Source organism: Haliotis rubra, unplaced genomic scaffold (genome assembly GCF_003918875.1).
Source record: "Haliotis rubra isolate DU_JTF1 unplaced genomic scaffold, ASM391887v1 Scf478, whole genome shotgun sequence".
NCBI classification, from domain to species: Eukaryota; Metazoa; Mollusca; class Gastropoda; order Lepetellida; family Haliotidae; genus Haliotis; species Haliotis rubra.
This window is the reverse complement of record NW_025767166.1, coordinates 318484-332926: the sequence shown is the minus strand read 5'-3', so window position 1 is coordinate 332926 and position 14443 is coordinate 318484. Positions and strand designations below refer to the sequence as shown.

The following is a 14443-nucleotide window of genomic DNA, read 5'->3' as shown; positions in this document are numbered from 1 at the left end:
TCTCTTTATTAAAAGAAGCCTCAGTGATCACAGAACGAAACCCATGCTAACTAAACCTTGTCTTCTCAGCAATCAGTCAATCTGTATAATTGGGTTAATTAATCAGGCAATGTACACAATGCCTGGAAATTTTAGACAATGTACACAATGACTGAGTGAATCAGGCAATATACACACTGACTGGTTATTTCAGTCATTGTACACATTGCCTGTAACTTATATACGCACAATAGACAAGATTGAATCGTTACCTCTACCTTAAGGATGTATGGTGTGCAATAATGTGACAAATTGAGTCATTCGTTTTAACTTTAAATATTATTTCAGTCTACACACGGCCCAGATGGTCGCGTAACAAATACACAAAACACATTTCGTTGTCCTGTCCGCTGTCGTGATAATGTTGCTTTGGGACGTAGTATATAGTTCAAAGGTGCACGTGGGACGTTACAGTGTTAATGGAATTCCTATTGACAGGTTAATATTTTGATGTGCACCTATTCAACATGTACTGATGCTTGACTCCCCGCAAAGAAAATATTTGTTTCTAAAAATATTACATATATATAGTTTTCTATATAGACAATCCATACAGTTAGTCTATAATTTACTTCCCACCCTTAAAATGCCAGTCAAAGAAGTTATAGAATCTGTACGCGAGATCTAGCGTAGTCATTATTCTTTAATAGTCCTAAATAATGCAACAGGCGACTTCTGTAATGTGTATATGCACGTGTCCAACATATCTCATTAGCTCAGAACGATTTATATATATATATATGTATCGTTATCATTTATCTTGTCGAAGTGTTTTATAGCGCGTTAGTGATCACTGCTGTAGAGTAATTCCGTGTGTGTCGCCATCAGTCGATCAAATAAGGATATACTTGGGTAGTTCGGCAGGTACACCTTTCGGTTTAAATGTTTTCATGCATATTTGTTCTCAGGCAACTAAACACGGTCATATTTACTAAAATGCTCACCATATCTGGGGTACAATGTGTAAAGCCCATTTCTGGTGTTCCCTGTCGCGATATTGATGGAATGTTGCTAAAGCGGCGTAAAACTAAACTCACTCAACTTTTCTGGAATTCTGTGTATGTTAGGAAGGTTTTACGACGTTTTTCGCAATATTCCAGCAGTATCACGATCTGGATCTCTAAACCGTACCTTCACGGGTTTTATGCTGTGTTTAAAGTCATTATCACAAAGTTCTACTGATTTCCAACACTGTTATGCGCATATTCAAATCATAAATGTGTCAATGTATAGCTGAAGATGATGAATCTAGAAATATGTTAATATTTCAAATGGTATAAAACAAGTGAATGTAGTGACGTTTATCTACGTGAGAATACCTGTGAAGAAGAGGAAATTTTACATTTTTACCGTATTTAAAAATATAAATAGCTTTCCTTTTATTAATTATAAGAGCTGTTTCTTTAAAAAAATGTTTAGCATACGCTGATCCAGGGATGTGTGCAGAGTTCATTCATGAGTGGCGACATGAAACAGACATGAGATTGTTTCTCTGTCCTTGTGAGCTCGATAACATTTGTATAAATACACCTTGAAAATACTGAAACTTACTCAATTCCATCAATAAATATTTGGAACATGAGAAAGGTATGTGATTATTTCCGGATCCAACCGACGCCCTAAACAACAAACTCAAACTGTAATTCGTCGTACAACAAGTAGTGTAAAGTGCCGACCAGCTGAGTTGTTAGGTTTTGGAGAATATTATTATATGGTGCACAAGTGCACGATGATGTATTTTGTGCTAAGCGGATAATTTCCGCATGTCAGATATTGCCCAATGAGCAGATATAGCCGGAAAACACTCTTGGAGATATCTAAGTCAAATTCCAGCCCGGAAGGATTTGACAAGTTCCGCGAGGGCAGTGAGCCGAGAGAGTTTATCGGGAGTAAGCAGACAACATCGGTGGATTCCGTTCACAACTCTAAGTATCAACGTTTGTCGCCCCAACCCCACAAGCGCCAGTGAGTTGTTTATTAGATATTTTAACGATCTGCTCTTTCATCTGCAGTTGTTCTTAATGATTGTGACTGATGCGTTCTGCTTTGGCTGGAATACTGCGATGACATGTCAAGGTGTCCATTTGTTTTTGTTTTGGAAGTCAACAGACAGCGGTTAGTATTTGGCTGGTTACCGTTAAATAGTGATGTTTGAGAATCTATAAAGTTTGCTTACCGTGGCGATGTTATGTTTACAATGACAAAGAGTTGTAATGTACGACTGGTCTTTCGCAATCATGTTTCACAACTGGAAAGTTAGGTCAATATTAATTCCTGATTAGGTATTCAAAATTTACTTCCAGTTTGGAGACTTGTTAGCCAGGATAGGGTGTAGAATTTACCTGGAATGTTTGACAGATACACTTATTTACTGGACAGAGTTATTTATCTCTGCACAGTTATTCAGTTAATATTAATTCAGTTATGATACAATTGTTTTGAGAGATGTTGACTAGATACTGCACAATATTCCCACATATTATGATAGTATATCATATATCATCATTGACGACCAGTTGATAACAACATGGACCGCCTCCGTGGTGTAGTGGTTAGAGCATCCGGCTGCATCATACCAAAAGATGTTAAAATATGGTACTTGTTTGTCCCTGCCTGGCGCCCGGCATTATTGGATACAACAAGGACTGGTCGGCTTGGAGTCAGTATAATGTGTCTGAGTGGGGTATTCATGCTTAACTGGGGCATGATATCTCAGTGAGTCGACTCTATAAAAGCAGCATAAGTCTGGGCTAGTACAAGCAGCCACACATACACATGCATGCATGTTGTCATATGAGTGAAATATTCTATTCTCAAGTACAATGTTAAACCCCATTTCACCTCACTTGATAACAACATGATTATCCCAGATGTAGACGGTACATGTCATGTCTTGTATAATGTCCTTACATGATGCTTACTTGAAAGTAATGTTATTGTTTTGTGTAGAGCATGTGGTGTCACAACACGAAGGTTTTCGACGGGGGGGGGTGGAAGTCTCATAGTTCTACGGAAACAGTTGTCTGTGATGGGTACTCTGATTTATGACTTAACAAGGCAGTACAGTCATACACGACCAGGAGGAAATACTGAGATATATCTAGGATTCCAAACTAAGTGCCCCTGCCAGGAGAAAATTTGATAATTGTATTCATATATTTTGTTAAATATAAGAATTGGGATTATTTTTTTATAACATATTTGATAACTGTTACTGTTATCTTGCTGCAGAAATGGGTCAAATTTTAGGTCTTTGTTCTGAATAAACCCCGGAAATGATAATAAATGAATTAATAAACCTATCCCTAAATTAAGAAGTAGAGTTTGCAGTAATGAATTCAGTTAATTCATATGGAAAATGTTGAACAGTGACAATAACTTACCACCTTGATAATTGAACTTTTAATTTTTTGAACTTGTCATAGGATAGGTTATTGTGTGAATATAGTTAACTTCAGTATTTGCTATTGTCTGTTTATGGTATATTTCAGTGTTAGCTTATTGTGTACTTAAAGCTAAGCCAGATTCATGGGTAAGTCCAGTCCACTAACACCCTACCGAGGGACCACAGGCACAATCACAAGAAATTTATCATATGCACCTTCTTGTTTACTGGGGGCGGTGGGGTAGCCTAGTGGTTAAAGCGTTGGCTCGTCACGCCGAAGACCCGGGTTCGAATCCCCACATGGGTACAATGTGTGAAGCCCATTTCTGGTGTCCCCCGCCGTGATGTAGCTGGAATATTGCTAAAGCGGTGTAAAACCAAACTCAGTCAGTCAGTCTTGTTTACTGTCACGTACATACACAGTAGCTGCTTTGTCTGCAAAATTCAAAACTTAATGAAAATTGTTTGGAATTTCCTCTGATTACATTGGATTAATTCAACAAAAGAGATACCTCGTAACTAACCTTATTTATTGTGATTTGGTGTTTGATCGCAAAGGGATACTGAACCCTATTGATTCTAAGGGGTTGTTGGTCAGAATGGTATCCAAGGTCAAGAGTTAAAGGTAACCTATCCTACCCTGAACACAACTAACAGTAAAGATCAAAGAGGCACATTAGATCTGTGAAACGAGAGCTACAGTAACAGTCTGGGCCAATCAACGCTGCAGTAAGCTGAGCCCGGTAAATGATTGTTTCCATGTAAACTTCAGGCTATTCATTTTAATGTGAGTCATTGGGCCAGACATTTTCTACACACTAGACTTTGACATAAACAAATGTTTTTGATTGCTTCGTGAATGCATAGGTCGATGACTCATGATCTTTACCAGGCAATTTGATAAAAAACACTTTTGTGACCTTGTCAAGTTCATTGGTACTTTCAGATTGCGTTCAATACAATAATGTGTTTTCCTCTATATTGTTATCAGTGAAGTAAAGTCATCTCTAAAAATCTGTAAAGTTAGTTGTGACTAACTTTAAAATGAATTCAGGAAATCTATTTATAATTTGGGACATTTTACCAAGATATGTGTGAACTGTGAAATCCATGACTTCCTACCTGAAAGAAGAGAAAAAAACTACATCATGCCACACCCATTGCAGGTTTATGGATTAAAATTTTCATTCTTCATATAAATGGTTCTCATAATGATATTCCTGAAATATTGCCTATACTCTCTCTCTCCCTCTCACACTCACTCACTCACTCACTCACAACATTTTCAGGCTGTCATGTTCCTCACCCTGTCATTTGCCTGATGAAGTGACAAGAATTAGCCCAGAACTGTTGTGTGGAATAATTGTTGTTATCCATAATGCAATGGGCGTGGCATTTCTAACGATGAAGCACTCTCTGACTTCCTTCACAAAGTTCATTTCATGGATTTAAATGTTAAACAAAAACTTACAGTATTATGGAGTAATTATGTATCAATGATTGATATGATGGATAATACAGTATATTGATTGATTGGTTACTCTGTGCTGATGCAATGATTGATCGTGTATTATGGGTCGTATTGCTCGTTTAGAAAAATAGTATCAGGCATGTTTCATTCAAACTGTTTTAACATTCTTTGATCTGTAAAATAAGTATTTTCAGACTAAGACTCTTAAGATCTGAAATAAAATCTTTGACATACAATTTGTAAGGATGACATAAATTTGGTCTATTAAACAACAGTGTATGCCACATGGACAATGTCCATGCTTTTGTACAGGAATACCCATGATATGTGTCACAAAGCAGACGGAAAACATGTCTTCCTCAGTAACCAGAGAGGTAAGCCTGTATTATGAAGAAAGGGATAAGGGTGGCCCAGTTGTCGATGTTGTCCAGAGCTACTGCCTTGTGTGCCAGAAACCTATAAATCTGGGTTTGAATCCCGTTTTGCCATAATTATGTTTCTAGATTTGTCAGCACCCTATGCCCATATGGCGCTGACATGGGATTTACCCAAACTGGTAAACGTCAAGAGTCTTAGACCGGCATCAGTTTAGGTTTTCTTCCCAAACCAAGCAGGCATGTTATGATATAACAACTGGTTATTGTTTGAGGGGTGTAGGGTAGCCTAATGGTTAAGATGTTCGCTCGTAACGCTGAAGACCCGGGGTTAGATTCCCCACATGAACACAATGTATGAAGTCCATTTCTGGTGTCCCTTGCCGTGATATTGCTGGAATATTGCTAAAAGTGGCGTAAAACTAAACTCACTCACTATTGTTTAAAACAACTTCAGGGGCGGTGGGGTAGTTTAGTGGTTAAAGTGTCTGCTCTTCATGCAAAAAACCCGGGTTCGATTCCCCACATGGTTACAATATGTGAAGCCCGTTTCTGGGCACCCCTGCCGTGATATTGCTGTAATATTGCTACAGGCGGCATAAAATTAAACTCACTCACTCACTAAAACAGCTTTAAACGAAACTCAGACTCACTTAAGCTGCAAGATGGTCCCAGGTGTATTGAATGTGGAATACGGTACTGTAATACTAGCTCTTGGTCTTGAAAGAACAGTATTAGTTGATTGAATAGACTCCATACTGAGTAATGTCAATGAAGGGTGATCAGCACTGAGACCAAAATCACTCCCTTATGTTAAATACATCACTGTACTTACGATAATCATAGCACTACGATTGCATTGTGGGACATGGTCCTAGGTATTTATCACGATATAAGGGAGATCAGGATTATGGAAGACCGCTGCGACCTACTAATTCCTATTTATCAGTGATGATGTGTTGTTTGTTGATGGATTTATTCACCACCATCTGCTGCAGTCTGGCCTCAGGTTTACCTGGCTGTCACATGATCTACATTACATGGAACAATGGGTTCATACTGTTCTTGAAAAACTTGGTCAGATAGTACACGTTAGTCATGGTTTAACCACGTTAACATCAAGTTACTTAGAAATATCTGAGCTATCCATTATTGTTCAACACTGGTCTGCAGGTTCGAGTCTAGTGTTTTTCCTGAAGATTATACACGTTAGTCATGGTATAACCACGTTAACATCAAGTTACTTAGAAATATCTGAGCTATCCATTATTGTTCAACACTGGTCTGCTGGTTCGAGTCTAGTGTTTTCTCTAAAGGTCAAGTAAAATTGTGTAAATGCTGGTCAGGTGGTCTAGTGTTTGTTTGGGGATGAACAAAGTAATATAAATTGTAGTCTTTGTTAAGTCAGTGACAGTTTGACTCTGAACTCTTAGCAAACCAGCAACCTATACAGAACCACAGCAGTTACAATCCTGGCTGGTTTTTCATTGAATTGCACATACTCACTTCTATGAACATAATTAAGTATTTGCAAACTCTTTTTCGGTCATCAGGTTTGTTGAATTACCCAAATGAAAGTTAATTCTTTCAATCCAAGTTGACATGGTCCTTACCATGTGTGGTTTGTGTCAATACCTTCTGTAAACGTGCAATTGATGCCCATAGAATTAAATACTGGTAGGTTCATTTCTAATTCAGATGGTTGTGAAATATACTGTGTGCTAACAAATCTGATCAAACAAGACCTCCATTAGAGGTGGAACGGGTTGTGCTTGTGGCATGACATTACCAGGGACGATGGCCTTGTGCCAGGGTATCTTGTCAAGCATGTCGTTTGTCTTGACAATCAGTTTTGAGAGACCGATTGAGCGAACTGATTGTCAGTTTGGACCATCTCCAAAACATGGTGAACAGTGTCTTGTTAGAATATGGCTGGATCGGGTATAGATCAGGGCCTCGTTCCTCAAAGCGATCGTAGTGCTACGACTGTCGTAAGTCTATGTTAAAGTATGGGAGTTACGATCATCTTAGCGCTACGATCCCTTTGTGGAACGGCGCCCTGGGTGTTACTTACTTCAACTCAGATCAAACAACCTGATGTTATAATTTGTTAGTTTGTTGTTTAATGTCAGCAATAATTCATTGGTTGGTAAATAATCAAGTCGGTGCTACTCAACCCAGTGATTGACGTCATGAGCATCGATTGATGCAGTTGGGATGTGAGGACATGAATTGACCAAGTCAGCGAGATCTGAGTGATCTGTAACAATAGTGTTAGGTCTCCATGGACTAACTGACTAGGGTTGCGCAATAAAACCGGTTCAGACATGAAAACGATACGTATTGCGATGTGCTGATTGAAAATTGGTATTTTGACATGCATTCAGAAAACTTCATAACACTCGGAAATCTTCGAATAGTTCCATTTTTCACACCGAAAGTCTTGCCCTTTTTGTAAAATGGCGACCCCCAACAAAGAACAATTTATTGTGATGCCAAATACTAGTGCAAAGGCTTCAGTATAAATTAACTCGACTATAAGTCGTTTTTTGTTATTGCAATACATATCCAGGGCTACAGATAAGGGGCGTACATGCGTAATGTACGCCTCAAAATCAATTAAGTACGACATAATATAAGATTTCAAGCATATCGTATACGTACTCATAAATACCTTCGTATGTCTAACATTTAATTTCCGTGCGTATCGTGCAAATGGAAATCTATTTCGGATAAATACTTGTTCAGTTTCTTTTGCGAAACATGATTTGACACATAACAAACCCTGACAGTAGGAATCCCTTGCGTTGCCATGCAACGATATGCGTCACTATTTTTCGAATGGCTAAAAACTACACTGTTCCCATTTATATCCAGTCGGACCTGACATTTCGCGCATCACACGGTCGCTCATTTATTTCTCACGCGTCTTCAAATACAAATACATGGTTGGAAATAGTGATGGATGAATCGTCCGGACAAACCACATCAACTCGCTCACACAAAAACATGTCGGTACTCCTTCAAAATTCTCAGTACACCTTCACTTGCAATATGATGTGTAAGTACACTCACACCCCCAAAAGTTATCTGGAGCACTGCATATCACAATATATGATTTTGCATTGCAATATGAAAATTCTCTGCAATACCCGCCCCAAAAACTGACAAGCTAATGTGCTAACAAGGCCAGGATATGAGTTTGGACTACAAAGTTATGGGGATACATTGCGTTTTCTGATAATGATCACAGATCTGTCAGCACATATTAAGGCATATGTTTGGTTCACCTGGATGGTGATCATTTTTAAACTGAATTTTTAATGTAATAACCAAACATGTCATTAAGTTTTGAACTGGAACACAGAATTTATTTTGTAATATTTATTGTTTTAAATGTATATTGTGTAAAATACTAGTTTGGCTGTAATGCTGTGCAGTTTTACTTCTTGTGAAGAAACTAAAATAAGGCTATTGCTATTTTTGCATGTGTATTATGACAATCCTATGTGATGTGTACACCTGAACACTCACGCACCCAGCAACAGTGTATTATAGCAGCAGTGTGTCATTATGTGTCCTCTCAGGTTTGGGATGTGAGGTGTGTAGGTTAAGGGTACCAGTCTGTAGTACACTACCTGTGGAGATTGTCTACCTGTTTTGGTGGACACAGCTGTACTGTGTCCTCAGGATAGATTTTCAACATGTCAGTCATAACACTTGGATTACCCAGGGACTGTTATCTGTTATACACAGCTAAAAAAACACACACTCGACACTTTCTCCTTACCCAAAGTGGTATGTGTGGAGGTAAGTGAAATAAGATACACATCAGGTGCATTAACTATAGTGGTGTGTGTCATGTCTGTGGAAGTGAGTTAAGATACACATCAGGTGCTAGCTCCAGACAGAGTGGTGTGTGTTATGTCTGTGGAAGTGAGTTAAGATACACGTCAGGTGCTTGCTCCAGACAGAGTGGTGTGTGTCATGTCTGTGGAAGTGAGTTAAGATACACATCAGGTGCTAGCTCCAGACAGAGTGGTGTGTGTCATGTCTGTGGAAGTGAGTTAAGATACACATCAGGTGCTAGCTCCAGACAGAGTGGTGTGTGTCATGTCTGTGGAAGTGAGTTAAGATACACATCAGGTGCTTGCTCCAGACAGAGTGGTGTGTGTCATGTCTGTGGAAGTGAGTTAAGATACACATCAGGTGCTAGCTCCAGGCAGAGTGGTGTGTGTCATGTCTGTGGAAGTGATTTAGATACACATCAGGTGCTTACTCCAGACAGAGTGGTGTGTGTTATGTCTGTGGAAGTGAGTTAAGATACACAGCAGGTGCTTGTTCCAGGCAGAGTGGTGTGTGTCATGTCTGTGGAAGTGAGTTAAGATACACATCAGGTGCTAGCTCCAGACAGAGTGGTGTGTGTCATGTCTGTGGAAGTGAGTTAAGATACACATCAGGTGCTTGCTCCAGACAGAGTGGTGTGTGTCATGTCTGTGGAAGTGAGTTAAGATACACATCAGGTGCTTGCTCCAGACAGAGTGGTGTGTGTCATGTCTGTGGAAGTGAGTTAAGATACACATCAGGTGCTAGCTCCAGACAGAGTGGTGTGTGTTATGTCTGTGGAAGTGATTTAGATACACATCAGGTGCTTACTCCAGACAGAGTGGTGTGTGTTATGTCTGTGGAAGTGATTTAGATACACATCAGGTGCTTACTCCAGACAGAGTGGTGTGTGTTATGTCTGTGGAAGTGAGTTAAGATACACAGCAGGTGCTTGTTCCAGGCAGAGTGGTGTGTGTCATGTCTGTGGAAGTGAGTTAAGATACACATCAGGTGCTTGCTCCAGACAGAGTGGTGTGTGTCATGTCTGTGGAAGTGAGTTAAGATACACATCAGGTGCTAGCTCCAGACAGAGTGGTGTGTGTCATGTCTGTGGAAGTGAGTTAAGATACACAGCAGGTGCTAGCTCCAGACAGAGTGGTGTGTGTCATGTCTGTGGAAGTGAGTTAAGATACACAGCAGGTGCTAGCTCCAGACAGAGTGGTGTGTGTCATGTCTGTGGAAGTGAGTTAAGATACACAGCAGGTGCTTGTTCCAGACACATTGTCGTCCAGTCTACCGACAGATGGAAATGAGTTAATATACATGGCAGGATGATGACCTGGCGATACATTATCATCCTAGTCAGTGCAGCATATGTTTGTCACCTGTATCATGACACGCTTAGCATGTATGTTTATAGTGATGATTATGTGCATTGTGTTATCATGGTTATATGTTCCAACTAATGATGCCTGATCCCTGCATACAAATAATCTGATACTGAATGAGTCATTGTTACCATGGTTACATATATGCGAGAGTGGAGATCAGAGAAGATAGGATGTCCCCGAGCATTGTACATAAGTATATTTCAACCAGTGAACGAAACTAGCCATGAAAGTACAAATTTGTAAAAAGTGTGAATGAATGTTTCTTTGGAATTCAAGTCAAATGGTATTAATAATATTGAAACTTACATTATATATGTTATTACCCAGTTTACCTGTGTTGATATCTCAGTTTGTAGTTGTCCGTTTAAACGGTCAGAAACAGTATTGTTTATCGTTTGAAGACATTTTAATAGACAGAAGTCTACTGTCACATGTTAAACAATACCACCACCACCACCAACAACAACAACAACAACAACGACATGTGAACAAAAATCAGTCATATCAGCCATCAGGATAAGACAAGTAAAAATATCAAAACAATTCCTAATCCAAAAGAGGAGCTCTCACTCTCAGTATCACGTTGGTGATCAGTGTGATGTGATGTCATTGTTTGGTCCTCCCTGAAAGTGTCTGGATGGTTGCCAAGGGAAGATTGTTCAACTATCCAATGGGAGCAGTGTCGAGTTTGTGTAGAGGTGCTGAAGGACAGGATGTCACAAGAGGGTTAATCTGCACTTCGTTCCACATGTGGCCACTCTCTTCCGCACAATCGTCTCCTGTTTTAAGTAGGCATCAATGACCCCGACAGGTCTTGTGTAATTGTCCATGATGATGGCTCTGATACTGCCTCATGTACACATCAACAATGTCATCCTGTAGCCCAAACCTGTCACTGTGCCCCGCTGTAGCACATGCAGCTCAAGTGATCATTGAAAAGTACTGGTCTTTCCAAATGATGAGGTCTTCAGCCCAGTCAAAGCAAACCTGCCTCTGATGCTGGGTAAGTAGATGCGATTGCATACCTTCTGCAACCGGAGACTCCCAGAGACAATTATTACTGTCAGTTGGAGCGTCAACATTACAGCCCTCATTGCAATAAAGAAGTTGACTATCCATAGAACTTGGTTTTCCAACACCATTGGAGTTTTGAGGGTCATGTTTGAGTGTGGTGGCAATCATGAAGTAATGATGTCTTGCTGCAGTCAGGAGAAAGTGGTCTCGTGGTGGAATGTTGTCGCCCACCAGCATGCTGCTGGGAAATTGATCCCTACATCTGATATCAGCTCCATGCCATGCTCATCACGATAGTTTCAAGCCAACCTGTGCATGTAAGTCTTTGGATGTCAAACAATCCTTGCAGCAGATGTTGTGTTCTCTGACAATGATATGCAACAATTCTGTCACGATACATCCAAGCAGTTTTTCAAGCACCTGTTCACGTCATGCCCTTGACTGCATGCCTGTGTTTATCATGACATTGAGTTCCCATAGGGCTAACAAATCATTATGTATAAGCATAATTCAATATTCATTTGCTGAATGATTTTCAGATATCACCGCAACTTGATCTATACCGCACATGAAGTAGTATATCTTACTGTTCTATTTGGAATATCTGCCATTGGGTTGAAAGACCCAAGGTTGCTGTCTATTCAGGTGAACTACAGTACCTCTTCACCTGAGTTTGTCTGGTCTTCCCTGGCTGGGAAACTGGATGGGTTGTCTTTGTTCTTCTGTGGTGACATGCTGATTAATAATTTACATTATACAACTGTTTTGTCTCGTCACAGGCTCTGGTCTCTAAGTGACCATTGTATGGTGAAACAGCAGGCTGTTGACGTGAAGGTGAACTACTCTGTGTTGTGTTGCCATGGAGACAGCTGTGGTTGCTGTTACTATGGAGATGAACCACTGTAAGAGGATTGCCATAGATATGAGTTTAATCACTTCATGTGGCCATAGAAATTGACAATGGGCAGTGTTTTCTTTATAAAAAGGAAACATATCTGTTGATGTCATGGAGTCATGCTCTTTTGTTAGTGATATCGTTGAAACTGATACGATCCCAACCTGTTCCTTTGCATGCTCACCTCTACTTGGACAATGACATATGAAATTCAAAACTGAATGATCTCGTATTAACATGATTAAGGGCAAATAGGATATTAGTCTTCCTCAGCATTCCATACAGCTACAAGAACAAAAGTTTAAGCTAGTCCTGCCACGTTCACTTGGATGGATATCATTCTGAACCGGTTTGATATGAGCAATCAAATCCTTCATGATCATTTGCAGATATGTTCTTGCATATTAATGTTGTGATGATCTGTTTTCTCTGTACAGTACATAGTTATCATAAGTATAGAAGACAAGACCTAGAATCTGCAGTTTGTAACAGCTGGTTGATGATATAATGATAAAACAAAGTTTAACAACAAATCTATTTCAACTGTCATCATAATCAAATACAGAGAGAAAATCATAGCCAACTAGCAGTCTAAGTAAACTTAGGCTCAGTATTAATTGTTACACTGCTATATACTGAGTCTAACAAAACCTTGTGGAAATTCGCGTCAGCTGACCTTTTCAATAGACCAATCAGAACACAGCTTACCAAATCGCGAAAGTTGACATTCGCACATACCTTTTGAACTTTTACCTCGAATTTTGTTTGTACCCGAACGATTCCGAATGCTATTTTCCGTACGATCGCTTCCGAGTGATGCACATGGAGCACGCCACAACAGTGAGTAAACAGTTGCTGAGAATAGAGTTTTATCAGTATTCAAGGATGTCAGCTTGCGAAAATATTAGCTAATGATAGCCATGTCAACAGAAACCAAAAAGCGTATATTCTGCAGGTCATATATCTGTGTTTTCAGTGGGTTTTCATTTGTTATGAGATCAGTGTTGGCGTCTGGGAAAGAGAAAATTCATTTTGTAAGTCCCGCCAAACCCTAAATAGTAGCTGTTGTCTGATTCGTTAAATCCGTTTGGCCGTCTAGCGTTTGATTGGACGGTCATAGGTCGCTCAAAGGTTACCTGACGCGACCTTCCACAAGGTTTTGTTAGACTCAGTATAGCAGTGTAACGAATAATACTGAGCCTAAGTTTACTTAGACTGAGCCAACTAGATACTTTGCCAATGCACATGAAGCTAAGGCCAGACCAATTTTATTTCTTGTTTTACGAATCCACTGGTCGTATTTTTTCAAGAATACTAAAAAAACAATTAATTCTCCCAGCTCAAAAAATTAAATCTTAATGTTAATGTGATATAAGTGAAATACTCTTGAAATCAGTGTGAAACCTGAACTCGCTCAACTTATTTTTAGTTGATATCAACAAACCAAAAGAGTTAACACAGAAACTCATGTAGGTTGATGCTTTTACTGGTGATTTAGGTTTTCTGAAGACAAAAATCCATAAAAGAAGAAATAAAATTGGTCTGGCCTAAATGTGAAAATCAAAATTCTAAGTCTCATTTGTATACCTGAGTTATAAGTCCACCAGTCAAATGAAAGTGAGACAACATTTTATCATTAAGTGCTGTATATAGTCATAAGACTTATAGATGTATCTAACAGGATCGGGTGGTCAGACTCACTGACTTGGTTGACACATAGATCAGTGTTCATGCTGTTGATCACTGGATTGTCTGGTCCAGACTCAACTATTTACAGACCGCCAACATATAGCTGGAATATTGCTGAGTTTGGCGTTAAGCAACAACCAAACAGGAATCCAACTGAGGCACATATTGTATCTCATTTACAGCATACTTACAGCATACTGACATCCACGTTCACACATGCAACAGCCTGACATTAAATAAGTCCATGTTAAGCAACCTAAAATGAAGTAAATCATGGCCAGGAAGTCTTGTGGAGTTGCTTGTTCTGTTTGGATGGTTGTACCATTTAATGAAAAATATTTCATTATTCATTATTCATAA

At 39.4% G+C, this 14443-nt stretch overlaps 1 protein-coding gene across 3 annotated transcripts in view; it reads left to right on the top strand.

The window, feature by feature from the left end:
* Positions 1–1724: 1724 nt before the first annotated feature.
* Positions 1725–14443, top strand: part of LOC124290909 (protein Aster-B-like) — an 83398-nt gene continuing 70679 nt past the window's right edge. For 2 of the 3 annotated variants that reach the window (XM_046727750.1, XM_046727749.1), the window contains exon 1: positions 1725–2004. In XM_046727750.1, the coding sequence (XP_046583706.1) occupies positions 1820–2004 (185 nt within the window). In that variant the 5' untranslated portion in view covers positions 1725–1819. The remainder of the gene's footprint in view (positions 2005–14443) is intronic. The other variant, XM_046727751.1, reaches the window with a different exon arrangement.